Source organism: Peromyscus leucopus, chromosome 5 (assembly GCF_004664715.2).
Source record: "Peromyscus leucopus breed LL Stock chromosome 5, UCI_PerLeu_2.1, whole genome shotgun sequence".
Lineage (NCBI taxonomy): Eukaryota > Metazoa > Chordata > Mammalia > Rodentia > Cricetidae > Peromyscus > Peromyscus leucopus.
This window is the reverse complement of record NC_051067.1, coordinates 46,200,542-46,223,213: the sequence shown is the minus strand read 5'-3', so window position 1 is coordinate 46,223,213 and position 22,672 is coordinate 46,200,542. Positions and strand designations below refer to the sequence as shown.

At 43.5% G+C, this 22,672-nt stretch overlaps 1 protein-coding gene across 3 annotated transcripts; it reads left to right on the top strand.

Moving 5' to 3' along the window:
* The first annotated feature begins 584 nt into the window (after positions 1–584).
* Positions 585–20,110, top strand: Inhba (inhibin subunit beta A). Of its 3 annotated transcripts, none has more exons than XM_037205927.1 (5): positions 585–941; positions 4,216–4,400; positions 6,459–6,540; positions 9,138–9,654; positions 18,652–20,110. In XM_037205927.1, the coding sequence occupies exons 4-5, from the start codon at positions 9,267–9,269 to the stop codon at positions 19,536–19,538; spliced, it is 1,275 nt and encodes a 424-aa protein (XP_037061822.1). In that variant the 5' UTR covers positions 585–941; positions 4,216–4,400; positions 6,459–6,540; positions 9,138–9,266; the 3' UTR covers positions 19,539–20,110. The 3 variants fall into 3 exon arrangements, with proteins under 3 accessions (XP_037061822.1, XP_028715901.1, XP_037061821.1); XM_028860068.2 differs by lacking the exon at positions 585–941 and adding an exon at positions 4,007–4,095; XM_037205926.1 differs by lacking the exon at positions 585–941 and having other exon boundaries at positions 4,190–4,400.
* Positions 20,111–22,672: the final 2,562 nt, after the last annotated feature.

The following is a 22,672-nucleotide window of genomic DNA, read 5'->3' as shown; positions in this document are numbered from 1 at the left end:
ATGAAGCTAACAGCATCTAATAAAACAAAAGCTTCTTGAGAGTTAAGGAAGTTATTGGTGAACTCTTCTCTACAGGGAGCACCATTTTAATTGTTCTCATTTCATAGCTAAATGATGTTAGAGTTGGCCAAAATGATATTATTGGCTTTCCAGTCGTTTCATTAAAATGATCACAAATGGTCTTTGAGAGATGAGATTTTTTTTTCTTTAATACAACGACTGTTCTTCCATTCATCATTTTAGTCCATCTTTCAGGAGGAGTGAGTAAGTGTTAAGACAAGGGACTGTGGCCATAAATTTAGTGAATTTAGTGACCCAGCTAAACTACACAAGATTATTGTACTTTCTTACATGTTGCTTCCCCAAACTGATCAATGCTGACAGAGTCCTGCTTGCTAGTCCACCTTTCCAAACCTGACCTTCCTGAGATTAGAGTAGGACACCTGGAAATAGTTATTGACCAGGCCAGGGTGCTGCCAGGGAGCGCTGCCAGAGCATGCATAGGAGAGGTCACAGTGCAGTGAAGAACAGCACCCAAGCCACTCTGGCTTAGACGTGCCTGGGAGCTGCTCCCACAGAAGGACGCAACCTTTGGACTTTATCAGGACATGCAGGAGGCAGCTATTCACTGGTCTAACACACACACACACACACACACACACACACACACAGAGAGAGAGAGTGAGAGAGAGAGAGAGAGAGAGAGAGAGAGAGAGAGAGAGAGAGAGAGAGAGAGAGAGAACAGCGTCAAGCTTTTGATTGGTTTTTACCAAGATTCAAGCTTTTGGATCTATAATTGGAGAACAAATTGTAGAGTTATCTTTGTGGATAAGCAAAACTGGATTAGGATAAAAGTCTCTTGTCATTCTAATGGAACCTATACGTTGAATCCCTGTGTCTTCAACCCAGGAACATGGGACTTGTTATCTTAGGGGATCCAGGTAAGGAAAAGAATGGTAACGCTCTGTTCTATGTTCCTTTGAGAATGTTTCCCATTATCTTCTAGGGGAAATAAATCAATTTCTGTAGCAGATGTTTCTTGATTGGGTTTAAACTGAGTCATGACAATTTATGGACATTATGTGTGTTGGTCAGAATTTTGAGAAGGTATATTTGTGTGGTTTCTCTATAGGTTACAAGTGATTATTGAGTTTCTGCATGTACTAGCCATTCTTGGGAAGAAATCCAGGCATTTATGAATCATTTGGGAGTTGATTGAAGCTTTTGGTTCTAAAATGACCATTTACCTGAGTAGGCTATGATTCACATCTTGGAGGAGATGACATGGAGTCATGATGTCTAAGACACTCCCCTTATGGCTCTGTCCATTGACAGATGAACTTTGACTTACCTTCTTCTTTCTGGCTGACCTGAGCCACCCAGAAGCTAAGCCATGAACTTGGGATGTTGGGCCTCATCTTGAACAGTATCCACACCCATGCTAGCTTGTTGTAGGCTGCTTCTGTGTGCGATGTGCATCATTTGTTGTTGATGACGCTTTTTCTGTATCTTTCACAATCACGTCTGGGGCCTCTCAGAGGAGCAGCACCTGGAGGGCCACAGCCTTCCTTTAACAGCCTTACTTCCTTTTAAGAAGGTTGTTTGCAGGACATTATGTTGCTTGGAATGTACATTTGGATTTCGTCAAGAACTCTGCTTTGTTTCTTTGGGAATTTATTGTATGTAATTCTCTCAAGGTACAAGATAATAAAATGAAGCTATTTTTTTCCTTTTTTTTAAAGTTAAGATAAGACAAGCACAGCTATCTTACATTTGTAAAATTTACTTTTGGGGAATTCTCTGTTGCATTGATTGAGCTGTTACTAAATAGCTAAAGTCAGGATGCCAGTTCTTCATTTCCTTTTTTTTTTTTTTTTTTGTGAATCTGTTGTCTCTGAACACCTTGGAAATGAATCAGTTCATCTAGATTTGCTGCTTGCCCCCCAAACTGCCCTTGGTTTAACCCAAAAACTGGCAGGAAATATCGTGAGAGAACATGAGAAGATAGGTGGGGACAAGGTTGCCCATGTCAGTTATGCCTCATGTGAGTCACTAGCCATTGAGTATCGCACTCGCATGAGGAAGCAGGGTCACGTCAATCACTAATGCTTTGCATAAGCGGATTATTTTCCAGTGTTATAGTCTGGGTTTCCAAGTCCTCTTGGACCATGGATGGAAAAGGAATTGGGTGAAAGCTTAAAGCCATGACTCTAACTCCGGGCCTCTCCACTGTATACTCATTGCTAATTTCTCTAGCGTGGGCACCATCCTGTGCTGCGCATTGTGGGAGGGCTCTCAGCATCCTTGGCCTCTGTTCAATAGGAGCCAGTGGCACCTCCTTCCTGGTTGTGACAGTTGGAAACATTGTCAGATGTCCCAGGGAGCAAAATTGCTTCGGCTGAGAACCGCTGCTCTGGAATGAAGAAGAACAGTTTACTTTTTCCCCCTTCTTTCTCTTTTCCCCCTTTAGCTCTAACATCTGGGGGCGCTGTTCAGTTAACAGTCTTCAATACTCTGAGAGCAGACCCTCTTAGACATCATGAGGCCTGGAGGGATAGTCAGGTAGTTCTGAGAAAAATGTGACTCTTAGAGATCAGAGAGTTTTGGGGTTAACTATTTCTGATTCGTTGTTTTTGATACCTCTCAGAGGAATTTCAATGCTCCCCTTTCCACCTCTGTTTCGAAGTATTCATTCTTGATCTAACTTAGAAGCACAACCTCCCCCCCCCCCCCCCCCATCCCGAGCTTGATTTTGACTGAAAAGTGTGGCTATAGCTCTGGCCCAAATCCTTGCATCTAACATTTGGCCCAAACTGGCTGCAGGCTGTGGCTGGTAGGAAACAGACAGGTCTGCCAAACCCATACTCGATTGAAGCCATTTGACGGGATGCTTAACCAGGGACTCCCACAATCGACTGCAGCAAATACCACTTAGAATCTTGTCCATGTTTTCTGGACTGCTGAGATGCCTCTTGGGGGAGGCGGGTAACTGCTCATAAAGAGGCAAGGTTTTCCTTCCTATACCCAGAATAATACTCAGCTGCTGGGAACACCCCAAAAGTCATTTTCATTTCCATAGTCACGTTTCATGTTCCCTTTCTCAGTGGGGATGAGGCAGAAATCATGATTTTTTGGAAACAGATTTTTCATGGGAAGGAACCAAACACCGTGAGTTGTCTGTCAGCAGCTTGTCGGTGCCTCGGAACCAGCAGCCTCCTGTCATCCAGTTGAATTAGAGGACGCTACTCAGTCACCTGCTGAGGGTGTCCATAGCCCCTGTTTGGCATGTTTGACTGAATCATAGGATGTGTGTGAGCAGCAGCTAACCACAGAGTCCTGGACACTGGCCCCCTTCCCAAGCCCGTCTCCTCGATTCAGGAATAGTGAGGGAAGAACGATCAATAGTCTGGATGAATGTTTAAGGACATACGGTTTGCTTGAGAGGAAAAGTGAATATTCTCACTTCTTGATCTCTGCCAACTTTATATGGGCCCAGCTGCTGCGCAGGGCAAACACGCTAGTCCAGAGTTAGCTGTGCCCCTAAGATATGTGTCACCCCAAGCCACAGGCCAGCACCAAAATGCAGGTCTCCCCATCCACACAAAGGAGCTCTATCCTCAAAGGAACTGTGTGTCTTGACCAGCTCACTAATTGTGATTGAAAACACCAGCTCCCCAGCAATGCTCACGCATTCGAGTTAGCAGAAACAAGACAGGCCCTAATTGCTCCATTTACATAAAAGTAGAAACATACAACTTCTAAATATAAATCTCTGGCACATCGCTTCTTTTGCAATTACAGTAAAATAAGGTACCAGTTTCCCTCCGGGCTCCTCCTCACAGCAAGCTGCTCCCCGGGTTCGCTAGTGGCTGCTCCTCCAGGCGAGCACAGGGCCAGCGTGGAGTTGGAGCTTTGTGAAGTAGCCAGTAAATCAGAACGCCTCCGCTAGGTGCAGAGCGCGGTGGCAGCGGGCCACTCTGCCAGTGCGGTAGTCGGTGGGACCGAACTCCACACTCGGGAAGGGGCAGTCTGCGGGCGCCAGGCCTGTGCTGCCGCTCACATCGGCCGGCCCGGAGACCGCCAGCCCCACTGCAGGTCCTGGTCCCTGACATTCCCTGGCACCAAGGGCTGGGATCAGAGATTCCCAGCTGCACTCACTGAACAGTGATTTTTTTTTTTTCTTCTTCTTCTTCTTCCCCTCCCTGAATTCTTTAGCTGCCAAAGGGGGGAAAAAATCAAGAGCTGCGCTTTTAAACGAAGTTGCCCTTGCTGGTGTTCAGGGTAAAAATAGAGGCGGCCGCTTGGACCGGCTTGGCCCTGAGTCCAGGCGTCCTGCGAGCCGGGCTGGAGCTGCGCATTCGGGAGTGATCCCTGGAAACTGCCAGCAGGTGCTGCTCAAGGTACGGTGGCAGGCTGAGAAGGGACAGGGCCTGGGTGCAGGGAGTCTCCGCGGGGGGGGGGGGGGGGGGGTTTGGGGGGGCAGGAAGTGAAAGAGAAACCAACCCCGTTCAGAGCTGGGCTGACCAGCGCACGCCCTGGGCCCTGGAATTCAGCAGGGAAACGCTGATCTTCAGCCCAGAATATTCCAAAGAAGCTATTTTAACCTGCCTGCTTCCTCCACCACCCCCAACTTGATTTCCACGGAGAGAGAGGAGGCTTTCCCAGTGTAGTTCAGCTCTGAGGCTGGGGGATCCAGCTACATCATGTCATAGCTGATAGACTGGCTTAGCAGGTGGGCACTTCCGTGGTGTCAAAGGCCAACAGGGTCTCAGAGTGACCCGTGTGAGGTGGCCTCTGCAGTCAGGTTCCTGAACATTCCCATGACACACATGCTTAAGAAACTACCAGTGTGCCCAGAAATAACATTCTTTGTGACCACTGAGTTTTGACCCTGAGATTATAGATCCCATTTTATAGACGGGAACACTGAGGCTTGAGTTTAAATAATGAGGGAGCCTCAGAGCTGGGGTCTGATCCAGGCACTTTTCTGTGCCACCCACACTACATTCGGGTGCAAGAGGTACTTTCCCTGAAATCATGTTGAGGCAGGAGGTGAGTTTAGCTGCTTGGAGGTTTTTTATCAAACAATATGGAAGTGCCTGTCTCCCAAGTGTTTATGTTCATCCTGGGGTGGGCATGGGGTTGACCATCTCTGATTTTCTTTATGTCTTTGCCACTCATATTCCTTTCTTGCCCTGCAACTTCATTTCCTACTTCAGATCTCTAATGCAGTTCTTAGAATGCTCCTCTCCCCTCCTCCCCGACATATAGCCAGCACCCACACTTCGTAGTCAAGAGATACCCTTGCACAGACAGCTCCTGGTGTCCTAAAGGAACCTTCCCCCACTACACATCAGGAGACCAGAGCCTCTATATTTTGCTTGTGGGCACAGTGAAAAGTTTATTTTATGCATGTTAAATCCGGCACACAAAACAACATATCTGGTCATATGGCTTTCATTAGCTCCCAATTTTGCACATTTTATCCAACTTGTCATGAGAACCTGGCCAGTACTTCAGCTGTGCTCCTTCCTGAGAACAAGGCCAGTCTTTACTGGGCTTATCGGAGTGTACCTCCTCTCTATGTTATCTCCCTGCCAGTGTGATCCCCCCAAAAAAAACCCCCAAAACTAACTTTACTTCTGTTTCAAGAAGAGTTCACTTCTTTTCATCACATTCATATTTATAATGTTTATAAATTATAGTACTTGAAGTTCTAGTGTAAAAAAAAGATGTGTGTCTTTTTTGGTGTGTTTTTGTGGTTGTGTTTTTGCTAGTTAGGATGGGACTCTAAAGATCTAGGCAGGGTACTTAGGAAGTTCACTTGCAAAGAAGGACCATTTCCCAAGTCTGGGGTGATAAATGATGTATGAAGCAGGCATTCAATTTCAAGGTGTAAATTAATAGTGTGAGTCAAGGCAGGGAGACCATCAGAACATGGACATACAGATTTTCCTATGTTTTTCCTCAAGAAAATAGCTTATTTTAATCATAATTATCAAATTAGACTTCCTATAAAGAACACTATGACTTTTCTTTGCTGTGGAAAAAGTGCTTTGCAAATAGAGGAAACTTTACGAAGTAACAGATGTTCTTTGTACAGACATAAAACTGAATCTGAATATAACAAGAAGGGGAAGGGTGAGTAGTATAAAGTCAAGGCTGGACACTCCTGGAGATGTATGTGCCTGTATTTGGTTCTCTTAGTTTTTGTAAAGGGTGAACTATTCCTAGCCACAGGCTTTACTGGCTCAGTACATCACCCAGGTAGTGTCTCAGAAGCCAAGAGGGATTTCCATTGGATAATGAATTATGAAATGTCTCACCCTGGAAAAACTAGTCATCTGCTGATGTCATGCTGATCCTAACCAATCCATACAAAGCCCCAGCCCTCCTCCTCTTTGCGAGGTACCAATGTGTGAGTGTACAACTAAGTACTACAGTATAAAACTTCACAGTGCCAATACCATGAAGAGGAACTCAGACAGCTCTGACCTCATGATACAAGAGCCGGCTGGCAAAGCAGAAGGGACCCGAAAGGTAATGCTTTTAAATTCTTGCTTATGAGCTCTATACACATTAAAAGTCACTATGGCTAAGAGGACTTTTACAACTTTTTGGCACCTCCATAGGCATTGTAATTTGTATCATTTTCTATTGTGCAGGCAGGTTAATACTGTTTTTATTAGTTCTAGAGCATGCAAATAGATTATGTTTATACAACCCACTCAGCACACATATACAAGTACATATGCCAAAGAGAAAGCTATTTTTAAGAGTTCCATTTGCAAACAGTAAATTCAGGGAACACACACATATTCACATACAGAGAGAATCCAAACATTGATAAGTTGCTCTTATCCAAATGCTACTATTAGGACTCTCAAGTTGTTTAGAGTCATTAAACTTTTAGCTCTGTGTTAGTCTGTCTTGTAAAACTTAACTGCACCACAAAATGCTCTGGGTTCTGTATCTATGACTCCAAATAGGTGGGTGATGTTACTATAATACGAAGATGTTTTATTGAACCATTATAATACCCACTGCCCTACTTCCCTTATCTTTTTACTACCCCCCCCCCTTTTTAAAAATGGGAGTTTTAGGTAATATGGACAGTCTTATCAATAACAGCAGAGCCCTCCTACCCCTGCAAGGGTGTCAGAAGGTTTGGAACCAAGCAAGTTCTGAAAAAGGTAGCATTTGTATGGTTGAGAAAAGCATTGTTACCTGTCAAAACTGGAAGTTTATCTGTGTTAGGGTTTTATCAAGCTCTTCTCCTTGTATGTAGACCTTATGCTTGTAGTCCTGACACCTAGTAACTGTCCTCCTGACCTGCTTTGCTAGACTAGAATGCTATGAACAGGGTAAGTGTCAGGTAGAAGCCGAGTGTCTCTACAGAAATTAAGAGGGCTTACGTGTAGGGAAGAAACTGAGAGAAAGGGGCAGCTTTTAACAGATGGATGCTTTAAAGATACTTCTGCAAGATAAAAGCAATAAGACGGAAAATGAAAAGGGGGTGTGCAGGACTTAAAAAAAAAAAAGCCCCAGAAAGGCATTGTTTTAAATTGCACATTTGTCTTATTCTGTGAGCACTGTAATCCTCCATGATTTCAGCTGTGCTGTTACTTTGAAGAGAAAGGAAGCAGCCAAGCAGGGTGCCATGAATGATATGGTCAAGACTGGGTGGTGGTGGTGGTAGTGTGTGCGCACAGAAAACAAAACAAAACTAGCCCATGCCAGAGAAAAATAATTTGACAAATATATTTTAGAGATTCTTTCCCCATAGGCCAGTTATTCACATGGTAAGAGTACACTCTTTTTATGAAAGAATGTGAGAAAGGCCAAATTAATTCTGTGCTTTATCTGTGAAGCCAGGACAAGGGACAGTAGGCTATAATTTGTGAATATGCGTGCATCCAGGGCAGAGAGAGAGAGAGAGAGAGAGAGAGAGAGAGAGAGAGAGAGAGAGAGAGAGAGAAAAGTGAGTACCTTCTCTGATTAGGGCATGTAAAATGCTGCTTGCCCAAGGGAGCTTCCAGTGCCCTGCTGTGGTGCCCAGTTGGCAAAAGCAGAGTGTATTAGATGACCCCAGACAAAAGTTCTGCTGCGCTCCAGGTCCCATTGGATCCCCTGCTGGCATGAGGACCCTGGACATTTAAATATGAATGAATGGCAGAAAGGAATGGTTCTGGATCCTGTCAGGCAGAACAACCAGCTGTCTTAGGCAGCTCCTCTGCCCCAGGCCCAGTCCCCTGACCTGTGAGATCTACTGAGGACTTCCCTCAGCCCCACATCAAGGCCAGGTGGGTGCTTACTCCAGAGTAGTGTGAGGCCATGGGAGAGGACTTCGGGAGCACACTTTCCAATCAAGTTATCTCAGTGAATGGAGACAGTGCATTTAGTTGGTTTGTGTTTTCCCTTCCAAAGAAGGAAGGTGAACCGGACTGAGCAGAGAAAGATGAAAAGAAGTTAAAAAAAAAAGTAGAAGAAAAAGAAAGAAACCCCTAGACCAAAAGTGAACAGAATTAGGAGCATTTATTGTAGAAAGGACTGAAGAATCACCCCCCCCCACCCCCACCCCCAGAGAATGGCAGGATTTGAAGAGAGGTGTGCGCGAGGGAGCGAGGAGCAGAAGGAAGGCAGCCTGTCAGAAACGGGCTGTCCCTCCTCCCCAGTCACAGCTCTTACTCACAGCCGCCCGCCCTCCCTCTCCCATTCACTCACTCACTTAGGGCCAATCCGTGTCTCTCTCTCTCTCTCTCTCTCTCTCTCTCTCTCTCTCTCTCTCTCTCTCTCTCTCTCTCTCTCTCTCTCCCTCTCTCTCCCTCCCTCCCTCCCCTCCCCCTCCCTTGCTCTCCCTCTCTTTCTCCCCCTCTCCCTCTGTCTTCTCTCCCCCTCTCTCCTTTCTCCCTGTCTCTCTCCCTCCCATCCTCTCTCAGTCTCTGTCTCCCCCCCACCCTGTCTCTTCCTTCCTCCCTCCCTCTCTCCCTCCCTCTCTCCCTCCCTCCTTCCTTCTCTTTTACTCGGAGACAGTCAGAACTCTCCTCCCTGACAGCCACAAACCTACAGCACTGACTGCATTCAGAGAGGGAACCTGCAAACAAAACTTCACAGAAAACTTTTTGCTCTTGTTCCAGAGAATTTGCTGAAGAGGAGAAGGAAAAAAAAAAGTCCAAAAAAAAAAAAAAAAATACAACCCTGTGCGTGAGGGTGGGAGGAAAAGCAGGGCCTTTAAAGAAGGCAACCCTACGACTTTTGCTGCCAGGATGCCCTTGCTTTGGCTGAGAGGATTTCTGTTGGCAAGTTGCTGGATTATAGTGAGGAGTTCCCCCACCCCAGGACCCGAGGGGCACGGCGCAGCCCCGGACTGCCCGTCCTGTGCGCTGGCCACCCTTCCGAAGGATGGACCTAACTCTCAGCCAGAGATGGTAGAGGCTGTCAAGAAACACATCCTAAACATGCTGCACTTGAAGAAGAGACCCGATGTCACCCAGCCGGTGCCCAAGGCGGCGCTTCTCAACGCGATCAGAAAGCTTCATGTGGGCAAAGTGGGGGAGAACGGGTATGTGGAGATAGAGGACGACATTGGCAGGAGGGCCGAAATGAATGAACTCATGGAGCAGACCTCGGAGATCATCACCTTTGCCGAGTCAGGTGGGTGCTGGCGTTGGGGGTGGGGGCGGGGGCAGGGAAATGTATTTCGTTGACAGTCCTAGCAGGAACTTCTTCCCCTCCCGCTAGCGACCGCCCGGGAAGGTTATTAGTTATTAGGTGATGGTGGCGCCGGAGAGGCAGAGGAGGGGGAGAGGACTTCTTTGCCAGGGAGCCCTGCCCCGCGATGGCTAGCTTACACTTGCTAAATAAATTCAGCGGTTACCCAGAGAGGAAGCTCTTGGGCCAGTCTGAAGCTGGAAGGCAGTCTGCATGGAGCTCCCTAGCTGCCCTGCCTAGGAAACCAGATCTGAGCAGCCAGATGAAAGCAGGGCACTTGGGGGTTTGGGGGTGCAGAGGCAGCATCTGGACCCCATCCAAAGTTTTTCTGGGGTAGGAGTGAGAGTGCCTGGGAGCCGGGTGCAAAGGCACGGATGAAGCCACTGTCTGAAAACAAATCTCCTTTAAATGTCTGATCTGGGGCCACATTGGAGCCAGTCGCGGGGCATATTTATTAGTGACAATCATTTTCACCTCTGGAAAGCCTGCCTCTGTGCACAATCCACCCAAGACAGGAAAGAGCAACTCCCAGGGCAGTTAGCATTGAATTAGAGATTACTTTCGGAATAGCGTTGCTTTCGGAATAAAAACAAAATAAAAACAAAAGCAACAGCATCAAAAGCCAAAGAACCTCACCCCCAACCCAGTTTCGTTCTTTGTAAAGTTACTAAGAACTTTTTGCCAAGGAATGCAACCTTGACAGTGTGCTTTCAGACACTATGATGAACGACTCAAACCTTAAGACTTAAGACTTGAATAGATTCTAATCATTGGCTCAGCAACACAGAAACTAACCTGTTGCTGTGTAGAAAGTACCTGTCTAAAGACAAGGCCCTAGACTTGGAACTGGCTGTTCATAACATCAGGAGGACACAGATCTTACTACAAGTCTGTAAGTCTGTGGGAGCTGGCATACAGATGGGTTAATAATACCTTTTCACTTTCATGGTAAATGCCAGGCTAAGGAATAGGATCCCTTGCCAAAGCCATTTGAAAGGAATGCCATTGTTTTGTTTGGTATAGCATATGGCTAGTAAAGTATGTGCAGGGACTCCCAGCATTTTGTTTAAAAGTTTGCTGCAGCAGTATAAACAATTAAGGCAACACTCAAAATTTCCAATCCTGAAAACCTGTTGAGTCAGATGTTCTGTTTTCAAGAAAGCCATGCAAGACCTGGGCATCCTTGGGGGGTGGGTAGGGTGGGATTCCACAGGCTGCTGGCTTGGTGAGTTCCTCCTTGGGAGAAGCCTCACTATCCCAGCAGTTTCCCAGGCAGGTTAGCTCTGTCCATGCCCTACGTTCTTGCCTACCAGGTCCTTCTTGATACAGTTCCCCAAACCTTGGTTATGGTGACTTTATTTTCTGAACCTTACTGAACAAAAAGACAGGTTGGACCTTTCAGGTTGCCACTTCATTTTCTTCAGCTTTCATAATATGAAGGTGCAAGAGAATCACATTGGCTGGTGTGCATGGGATGGGTTCTGTGCTATAGAAGGTTGGTCCTGGTCCTCACATGTTTTTCTATACAACCTTCACCTATGCTGGTCTCAGCTGCAGTTTCTACTAACTGGTTTTAACTGTATCATGTGACTATACATATGACTTCCACTGTGTTTAACTGCACAGTGGATGCCAGCACTCTGTCCTACCCTCTGCCTTACTGGGCTTCTACAGAAAATTCATCGCTTGGCAGTTAGAGATTTGGCAAAGAATAGGCCATTTACACTCTTTCTTACTTATGGCCTTCTCAATGCTAATGACTCCCTCAGTTAAATAGGATCTTGTCATTTTTGCCTCTCTGTTGTTTAGTTTGAGAGAAAATGAGTTACTATTTACAACGGTGATTCACTGGACTCACGCACTGACTGAGTGTAAAATTTGTAAGTGGAAACTCCTTCTAGTCCAGGAACATGGTGTGTTTGTTACAGCTACTTACTTCTCATGTGAGAAGAAGCACACATTGACTTCAAGTTGATTTATTATAATTTCATAGATGTAAATAAGGATCATAGTATAGACAATCTACTCTCTAAATAGTGTAGAGTATGATATAAGCATTTTGCCTATGTAGGAAACATATTTATCATCTGATTAATTAGAGAAAATACATGAAAATGAATGGCAAAGATCTGTCTTGTTGCTTTTGGAGTAGTTCTACTTTTCTATGTAGTACATGAACATATTTCAAGAATAGAAAAGAGCATGTGCTTTTTTTTTTTTCTTTTTCTTTTTGTAACTATTTGTACAACATAGAGTACAGTCATGGAATGTCATCTGTAAGCACACCATAGATGTGTCTTTTAATATCAAGATTCCTGTTATGGGATGCTTTTGTTTTCCCCCTTTGGCCTCTTCGCTCAAGATTATTTGATAAAGCTGAAAAAAAAAAAACCAAAAAAACATAAAAATAAAGAGACGGCCAGGTGACAGTACCTTGAGCTTTTAACTGAATCTGTCCTACTGTGTTCAGGTAGGAAGTAGTTCAGCTTTGTGGAGTTGATTTGGATTGCATTGACTAAGCAGCAGATATTTACTCCCAAGCTCTCTGAAATCCGTTCCAATAAATAAAACTGATTTTATTTTTATAGGTGTCACCCAAGAGTGCTTCCCAAAGTTAACATACGGCTGGCCCCAAACTTTCAGTACTCCCTTTTCTTCAAAGGAATGGCAGTGTGGTTGAGTAAAGCCAATCCAACTATGACTTAAATTCTCAATGAAATTGAGATCAGAGAGAGGACTTCTTGGCCGATTCACTGTGTCTTACCTACTTTTGCTTTGTTAGAGTAGTTGTACGGTAACAGCCTACCATTGAGTCTGCATAATTAGTCTGCCATGGTTAGTTGCTGATTTTCACAATTACCTTACTGGAGTGCCTGCTACATAGGATAGAGAAACAAAAAAAGTGATGCCTGAATAAATACTGCCCAGATGTTGTCTAAAAGTAGCATACCTCTCCCCTCTTGGAGGATACCAGGTACAGAAGATATGAGTTAGACATGAGATCACCTGAAGAGGGTTTCTCTACACCCCAAGAAAGCCATCTGAAAATGGAGCAAACTCCCAGAGCTCCATTCCCTGCGTTTCTTTTGGCCTGTCTTGTGAACTGCACCTCAGTGAACCTCTGAACCTTGAAGGTTTCACACTTATCTGAATTTTGGAAAAGATTGGCCACAAGAGGGCGCATCCCTGAATCTTCATCTCTGTTTCAGCTAATCTGGAAAACGCAGTTTTGTGCCCGCTTGAAGCCCCCCGATGTGGCACCTTAATCTGGAAGTTTATCAGTTACTTCCTCCCCACAATCCCATCTTCCCCAAGAGTTAAGATCTCATGGGCTGGGAGGTGCACAAGTACCTGTGATACATTAAGTGAGACAGAGACACAGCAGTAGGAACGCTGTGGTCCACGTGAATATCCCACAGCTCCATCGGTCACAGAGGAGTGATACATTTCAAAAACAAACAAAACAGGGCTTGGGATGTGTGTGAATCATCAGCCACACTGATGTGAGCACAGTCTCTCCCTAATACGGTCGCCTGGGTTTTACAAAAACATCTTCCATCTCCCCCAATTCTGCTTCCTAGTTTGCCTGCCTTATCAATGCTTTTCACAAGGGACAAAAATGACAAGTGACTTCCAACAGGGAGAGAGAAAAAAAAAAAAAGACTATTTATTTAACGCCTGGTAGGAACATGGAGTTCAGCTGCTGAGGACGCATTTGTTTCCTAGCTGAGAGTGTGGAGAGAAACCGTGGGGGAAGGATGTGCAAAGAGATGAGCACTGTTTTTTTTTTTTTTTTTTTTTTTTTTTTTTTTTTTTTTTGCCTGTGGAGTGGGTGTAGTGTAGTAGGGATAGGAGATGATGGCAGGGGAGAGATGCAGTTTTCACATGGAGAGAAGGAGTACCTTCCCACTTTTCATGAAAATACTTATTTGCCTTGGCCCTTCTGCTCTATCAAACTTGAGCATGATTTCTTCACTTTCTTTCGGAAGTCTCCATGCTTGACTGGTTCCTAGGTCCAAAATTAAAAGTGTAAAAGTTTTGAGGAACTCTGGGAAAACTTTCTGGGTTGAATCTTGAGAATTTATTTTTCTATGTATATTATGAAGTGAGACTCCTCTTTTTTCAAAGGTTTAATCCTTTTTTTTTAAATCATTATTTAAATGGATGATAAGTTACTCAGGCCCGAAGATTTACAATAATTCAAAAAATGGATCCCAAATGAGAGGTATTAAAGCCAAAAATTTAGACAGGATAATTCATAGAAGCAAGCTAATATGCCTGCTGTAAGTGAGATTCTCTATTGTAGGATGGGGGGGGGGATAACCTTTCAGACCTCACTCTCTGCCTTCTGCAGAAACCCCTGGAAGCCATCCAGAGGCCGACTTAGTGCCTTAGAGAACACACAGGCTGTAATGCTGGCCCTTTATGCTATTGACTGTGCTGTATCTAGGCACAGGGAAACTTGACGAAGAATGGAAAATTAGAGTAACACATATTTTACAGTAGAGCTGTGCTCCCCTCACGGTGAGTTTAAATGTGCACCATGAATAGCATGGCTTTCCATATTAACAGAGATGTCATTATTACCCATTTGTAAAAGGGAAGCATATTTACCCAGGACGTTGGTGAGGAAAACTGGGCTAAAGTCAGCTGAAACCTGTGTGTATATTGATTATTTAATGAAAATGGTCTTATACTCACAAATCTGATACCTGGACTTTTGTGTATGTGGCATTTACACACTAATGTTGGGGAAGGGAACAAAAAGCCTGCTTCCTTAAGCCCTGGCATACCTCTGTGACCAAGCTAGTGAAAAATCCTGAAAGCAAAAGAGAATTGCTACAAACACTCTTCCTTTAGGCTGACGTAGACTTTCTTTCTGTCCCGCCCTTCCCCCAGGCAGCATTTCAAAGGTATTCCCTATAAGGTACAAAATGTATCCCTATGGAATGTTCTGCCCATTTTCTTCTGCTTTGCTGTGTGTCCACCAAGCTCACAGGGGCTTAAGTGATGAGGTATTATCACCCACATGGGTTTGCGTGGGACTTTCTTAGTGAATTACTCAGACAGAGCAGGCTGTGATACAAGCCTTGCTCACAAGCCTCAGGACAGAAAATAGCACAGAGGAGGAAAAGAACGTTACAGGGAGTAGTTAATGAAAGGTTAGAGAGCCAGCGGCTTTAACTGAGGAGCTGCGGCCTGGTGGAGGAACCCGTCACACACCTGGACATAGGACTGCCATACTTGCTTACGCAGCATTATGGGAAGGCATTTATTTCAGGATTTTACAGCACCACATATGTAAGTCAGGCCTGATATGGATGGGAAGTTGATCCTAAACACCTCAGCCTTAGATATCTTTCTTTCCTTTTCCAAATCATTACATGTTCAGCGTGGGGCCTCCTGGAAGCGTCTCTGCAATATAGCAATTTCTCTCATGTAATAGAAATAAAGGGAGTATAACATTTGCTAATTATATTTTTTCATCCTTATGTAACTAACCTGAGAGCTGTAATATATTTCTGAAACCAACAGGTCTGATAAACAGTCAATCCACTTCAGCTTCCATCCATCTCGCTCTCCCCACACCCTTCTACAATGAAAGCTAAGGTAAAAAAAAAAAAAAATGCACTGCTTAATAAGTCAGAATACAATAGAACTTGTAAAATGTACCTGTGCGTGAGGTAGACGGAGGAAGGCTTGACTCTCTCCTCCCCCGTCCTCCTGGGCATACGGCAACAGCATTTTCATGAAATTGGACCTCAGTTTTATTTTTTCCCTGATAAAATATCATGCAATACACAAATAGCAGTTCCAGAAATGGACACCAGGAGAAGGAGGGGACAGGCATGTCAATTAGTAGGGGAAAATCCAAATGTCAGAAATATGGGGGAGAGATGAAGCAAGCTGGAGAGGAAACAAATACAGGAGCAGAGGCTTTCGGCTGGGTAATTAAACTGCGGCATAAATCAGCACCCTTGCCTCCCCGTGACACACAGGCAGTGGCTTGCAGTTAATTGTCAGCCAAGACCAGCCTGAGAGTCGCTGGATGATGACTCTCTGAGCCTAATGTAACAGCACCTGACAGACTGAGCCCCCTCTAATGAGCACTCTCTTTGTACGATCCTCCTGCAGGAACACTAAATCATTTGCTTCCAAGTACAGCCGCCTGTGAAGAAGGGGCGGAGCTACCCCAGGCATTAGAAACTTGTTCCCATGAAATAAGGGGCCATCCTGCAGGCTGTGTGACTAGGAGCACATGGCCTCAGCCTTGCTGGCCATTATAGAAAGCAATTCGTATGCACAGTCACTTATTCTAGCATGCCAAGTAAGCCTCTCCTGTCCCCTTCCCCAGCACCTGCAATCAGCCCAGGACTGTTTATGGAAAGCCTAGGTTGAGCAGGTTCGCACTGCTGTCAACCTCTTTACCCTCACACCCGCGCCAAGAGTGGATGGAGACAGAACAGAGTTGGGGAGAAGGTTGCCTTACTTGAGACATAGTGAACCTTTGTCAGTCAGGAGCTGTTTCCTAGAGAAGAAGGCAGACTCTTCAGACTTCTCAAATTTAGCTGATACATTTATTCTCTCTGTCTGTGGACTGACATCCTGCACAGCTCAGAATTTCAGAAAGTGTTCTGCTTGGAGGCAGGAAGGAAAACGACAGGTAGGTAGTTAATATTTTCCAAAGGAATAGCAGTCGTGCCCCTTCAGTGGAGGAGCATGTACTTTCCCAGGCCCCCTGTACCCTATTCCTCCTTTACCCCAACCTTTCTGGGCCTCTCTACCCTCATGTGCATGTTCTGCAATTTCCATCTTAGATTTTGCTTCCTAGAGTCTTTACTTTCTTATAAAATAATCAGCAAAAACTCACTGAGCAAAGGGTGAAGCAGAATTCACTTGAAAAACTGTCACCATGTCTTCCTTTCTCACTGTTCCGTGCTCTTATATACTATGGAATCAAAATCTAAATTAATTATTTATTTTGACTCCTAGCTGAAATGTGAAGTCACTCAGAGGAATGCCTCTGCTACCCCATCTTCCTGGCAAACTTCTAGGCAGATGCCAGAGGTCTCTCCATGCCTGTAGTCAGTGCTCCCTGGCCCTTGCCTTTGTGAACTTACCAGTTATTGTAGTCACAGTGTACAGTGTGTTAAATTGAGCTTGGAATCTACAGTGTACTATGCACAGAAAAGCTTACCTTCTGCTGCAGCGCACTTGAGACTGTGCTGAAATTCATGGTAGCATAAACATCTGAAGGTCTCTACTGACGAGTAGAGCTGGATTTCTTTTAACTATGGAAGCCAGTTAGGGAGATCCTCCTAGGGAACTGTGATGTCATAGATGAACCTCTTGAAGATTGTTCCCAGACTGTACGTGTGATCCGTGTACAGCAGACAGCTATGAGTAGGGACATGATCAGGTAAAAGAGAGCATGCTTTTATATGCCTCCCAATGGTAACGTGGAAGCGAAGGGAAATATATACTCAATCAAAGAATTCTAGTCTGGACACGTGTTTCTTATCATAAATGGGACTGCATAATAAATCTACAAGTGTCTGTGAGAAGAGAAGGAAAGAGCAAGGTTCTGGCTCTACATCTAGGTAGATCTGAGTGGTTTCTGGGATTTCTTCTTTCTTAAAAGCAGATAGAAAGTCAAGTATATCTTTGGTATTTATTTGGTGTATTCTAAATGAATAGAGGCAAAAATAAGGGGTTCAGAGATAGGAATTGCTTTCTTAATTTAAGGCAACTCAATGCTAATATGCCTCCATTTGTTAATTAGTCATCTAGTAATTACCCACCCTTTGCTGCATAGTACAGCATGGCAGTGAATAAGATAGATATGACTGAAGCTGGTTTCCTAAACAAAATTGGTGTGAGAGGGGTAGTAAGTGAGGAGAAGGGAGGCAGTGCAAAGTGGCGTCCAGTTGAATTATCAGAAGCATTGTTTTGGTTGACCTGGGGTGACACAGGAACAGCCAGTGTCACTGCTACAGGTGGGTTGAGTACAGAGTTCACAAGGGGTTAAAGAGCTGGACCATAGGGACATGGACTTACATGAGGTGCATAGTCCAAAGTCATGGGGGGTTTGTTAGAGACTGAAAACAAAAGGTCACAACAGAAGGGACAGCTGTGAGCAGACCCACTTTTAGGGAAGATTTCTTTAACTGCTTAGTGGAGAAATGACTTGAGAGAGGCCTGACTCAGCTTCGGGGGGTCATTTGGTGAAAACCCTGCTGCTGTAACTCAGCACACGTTGACAGACAGATTAGGCCAGGTAGTGACAGAAAGAAAATACTGTCTCAGAGAACCTGGCCCACACTGACCCACACATAGATGCTAGGGACAGGGTTTTTGGATTTTTGTGGGAAAATAGTTCCACAACTTACTAAGGTTTCCAGGGTTTTTCATTTATGTGACTCCGTTAGATCCTGTCAAACCTGTGAGATCATCTGCCAAACGTCTCTACATCATTCCCATTTCATAGATTAAACTAAAATTCAGGAGTGAATGAAATACATGCAGAAGTTCAGGTTCCCTTCATCACAGAGCGAGGCCTACATACTTGTCTCTGTTAGTGTTTCCCATAACTACTCAATTCTGTGTAAGTGAAGCATGGTCACAGGCAACATATAAAGAAACACACAGGACTGTGTTCTAATAAAACTGCTTTTACAGGCACTAAAGTTTACCTTTCAGGTAAATTTCACATGTGAAAAATTACTATTTTTATTCAATCATTTCAAAGCTGTAAAACCCCTTTCAACTCAGTGGCCACATGGAAACAGGTTTATCTCATGTATGGGCTCTAAATTGCTGACTGAACATTGTGTGTCATAGTGGATAACAAGATTCTTACTGCCTGGAGTTACTGATAGATGTACAATTTTCAGTTAACACGAATTCTTTTTTCTCTCTCTCATTTTATTTTATCTTCAGGTACAGCCAGGAAGACACTGCATTTCGAGATTTCCAAGGAAGGCAGTGACCTGTCAGTAGTGGAGCGTGCAGAAGTCTGGCTCTTTCTGAAAGTCCCCAAGGCCAACAGAACCAGGACCAAAGTCACCATTCGTCTGTTTCAGCAGCAGAAGCACCCACAGGGCAGCTTGGACATGGGGGATGAGGCTGAGGAAATGGGCTTAAAGGGGGAGAGGAGTGAACTGTTGCTATCAGAGAAAGTGGTTGATGCTCGGAAGAGTACCTGGCACATATTCCCAGTGTCTAGCAGCATCCAGCGCCTGCTGGACCAGGGAAAGAGTTCTCTTGATGTTCGGATTGCTTGTGAGCAGTGCCAGGAGAGTGGTGCCAGCCTAGTGCTCCTGGGCAAGAAGAAGAAGAAAGAAGTGGATGGAGATGGGAAGAAGAAAGATGGAAGTGATGGAGCAGTGGAAGAGGAAAAGGAACAATCACATAGACCTTTCCTCATGCTGCAGGCTAGGCAGTCCGAAGACCATCCTCATCGAAGGCGTAGGCGGGGCTTGGAGTGTGATGGCAAGGTCAACATCTGCTGTAAGAAACAATTCTTTGTCAGCTTCAAGGACATTGGCTGGAATGACTGGATCATTGCTCCCTCTGGCTATCATGCCAACTATTGTGAGGGTGAGTGCCCAAGCCACATAGCAGGCACCTCTGGGTCCTCCCTCTCTTTTCACTCAACAGTCATCAACCACTACCGCATGAGGGGTCATAGCCCCTTTGCCAACCTTAAGTCATGTTGTGTGCCCACCAAGCTGAGACCCATGTCCATGCTATATTATGATGATGGTCAAAACATCATCAAAAAGGACATTCAGAACATGATTGTGGAGGAATGTGGCTGCTCCTAGAGTTGCCAGGTCCCAGAGGAAATGGATCTAGAAAGTCCAGAGAAGACAGTGGCAAAATGAAGAAAAATATAAGATACCTGAATTAAACAAAACAACCAGAAAAATAGAAATAAAAAAAAAAAAACCCAACAAAAACTAGACTGAAAACAAAACCTTATGAAACAGATGAAGGATGTTGCGGAAAAATATCCTAAGCCAGGGCTCAGAGATGAAGCAGTGAAGGAAACAGGGATTGGGAGGAAAAGAGAGAATGGTGTACCCTTCATTTCTTCCAAAACCAAACTGATGGGATCAGTTTTATCCAAACTGGGTATTGTCCTCTCTCCTGCCTCTTGCGGTTCCCTTGTGAGCCTGGAAGTCTACTTGTCTATTCTGCAGTAATGTGGGCTAGCACAACCCAAATAATGTCTAGAAAGCCATGAGTTTTAAAGGGCCAGTCCCACCCAGATACCCAGGTCATAAGTATGTCTATGTGACACTATCTCTGTGTATTTCAGCGTGCACACACACACACACATACACACACACACACAGGCACACACACATGCAAACACACACACACACACACATGCACGCACGCATGCATGCATGCATGCATACATGACACACAGAGGTATTTCCACACACCACATGCATACACATACTGGTAAAAGAATAATTCTGTGCAGGTGGTCACATTTTCTTTTCTGTACCACTTTTGCCACAAGACAAAAATCAACATAAAACATTGAGAACAGGAATGGAAAGAGTGAAAGATCAAGGAAAAAAGAATACCAAGTTACATTTCGTTAAGGTGCTTATGATCTTAGAACTATGCAACCTAATAGGTTTGAAACTGTTTACCTGAAAGAGGACAAAAAGAGAGACTTTTTTGTATTGGGAGTAACCTGATTAATTTTTATTTTCTTCAAGGAGAGATACTTGAAAGGAATATGTTTGTCCATCTGTTGGATTCAAACATTTCTATATTTTGTAAATGTTGTTTTTTTATCGTTTACTATTTGCACTACAATGGTGTTTGACCTGTCTAATCCTTATTTAACAAGTATTTTCTTTGGGTGGGGGTGGGGGTGGGGTTTAAGAGCTGCACTTCATGTGAGCTATAAAAGAACTGCTACAGCACACAAAATAGCTATTTTTATTATTATAATTATAATTATTATTATTATTTTGTACCTTAAAAATAGACACATACACCAAAGACATTTGTGTGAGCCTTTAAACAGTCTGTCTGTGGTTGGTATTGTTCACCATCAATGAGTCAGGGGTCAAGATTTAAGGTCGAGTTAGGTGGGTTGGGTTCAGGCTTAAGAGACCTGAGAGGTTGGGTTTTGACTCTTTTTACATCCATGAAACAGGACATTTCATACTGGATGTACAGTAGTGTACACTGTTGGATTATCAAGTTCAAATTCATGAGACTACATGCTTGTATGTGTATATATACATTGCTTGTGCATACGCATACCTGTGTGTATATATACATGTATTGTACCATGTCCATACACATTTTAAGCACTTCAGGCTGTCATTTTTTAAATGTTCTTAAAACAATGAATGTTTGTGTGCAAAACACAGTATTTTTAAGAAGGATAAGTGATAGATTTTTCTTGCTTTTACTCTGTATTAGGTGGGTACATTTCAAATATTTGGATGGGAAAAAGCCTGAAAATCCCAGTGAGTATCCAGCGAGGCCCTCTTTAAATGTACAAGATAAAATCCCCCCTTTCTCACCCCTGCTCCCTACAAGTTATCCCCTGTGGGGAAAATGGGATGTTAATAAAAACAGTGGGCTGAGTTTTTTTCGACTTATATTTATTATTTATTGGAATCAATCTTAAATCAGAAGCTTTTTCGGAAAAAATATCTCTAGGCTAGAATAAAAGTTCTTTTTTTTTTTTTTTTGAATAGTGTTGTTACTACTTAAATAATAAAACAAGCAGGAAAGTATTTAAGACAGTGGAAGTTAAGGGAGAGAGTACTTAGGAGCCAGGGAGTAGGGTAGTTGTTCAAATCTCTAATATTTTATTTTACAGCCAAAAATCTTGATGTGTAAGTTTGTATTTTTCAGAGGCAAAACTGAAAAGATTGTCTTATAAATATCAAATACATGCTTAAACCCAAGTTTCTGATTTAGTCCAGTGTTTTGCTTGTCTAAAACATCTAATAAATTATTCATTTATGTATTTAAAATGCAGAGCCTTATTTTTACGGACTTGTTTGAAGTTTGAAAACTTTATAAAAATGAAAAACTCTAATTGAGAAAAACTATATTCCTCAGTATTTTATAAAATATTAAAACTTTTAGCATTAATTCAGTCCATAGATTAAAGTCATTGTAGGAAAATGAAATAAAAGTGAGAAATTAAATCTTACAAAAGCTGGTTTAACTCTCAAAAAAAACCCTAAGTCAATATATATTATATATACTAAGTCAATATACATTATCATATTAGGCTGTATGTAGGCAATCTACTTTAGTCTTGTTACTGGGCAAACATACTCATTGTGTTCCAGGGGCCCTCCCTGTCTTATGCAGGAAATGCATGTACTGCGTAAGAAATGAATTGTAGTTAAGGTCCATTGACCTTGGAGATCTTGCATGTGGGGACAGATGGAATGGTGTGGAAAATTGAGGGGAAGTAGATGGCCAGGTTCAACTTTGCCAATTTTTATGAAAAACTTTAGAGCCCTCTGAACTGTTTCCTTGGTACTGGAGCTAATACTGGGACCTATAGAAATAGTGTGGAGAGGTCTACTGTGCCATATCAGAAACTATCTAGACCATGGGAAGAGCAGGATTTATAAAACTACTAATTATAGTTCTTGTTCATCTGAGATGAATGTGTAATCTTTCAAAGCCCTTTAAATTCTAGATGTACTGGGGTTAAGCTCGTGTTTAATTAGTAACCATAGTAATTAAATCTAGAAAAAATGAATTCCACAGGACAGTGTGTTAATTGGGGATCAAGTGACTTGGTTGTCACATACCAATAAACTACATCTGAGCTCATCAAATTTGTATGGCCTTGCAATAGAATTTAAATTGTTAACATCTTTAAGCATATTAGATATTATTTTGCTATAGTTAGCACTCTCAGAAAACACAAAGTCTTGTGAACAACTGGTCCTTT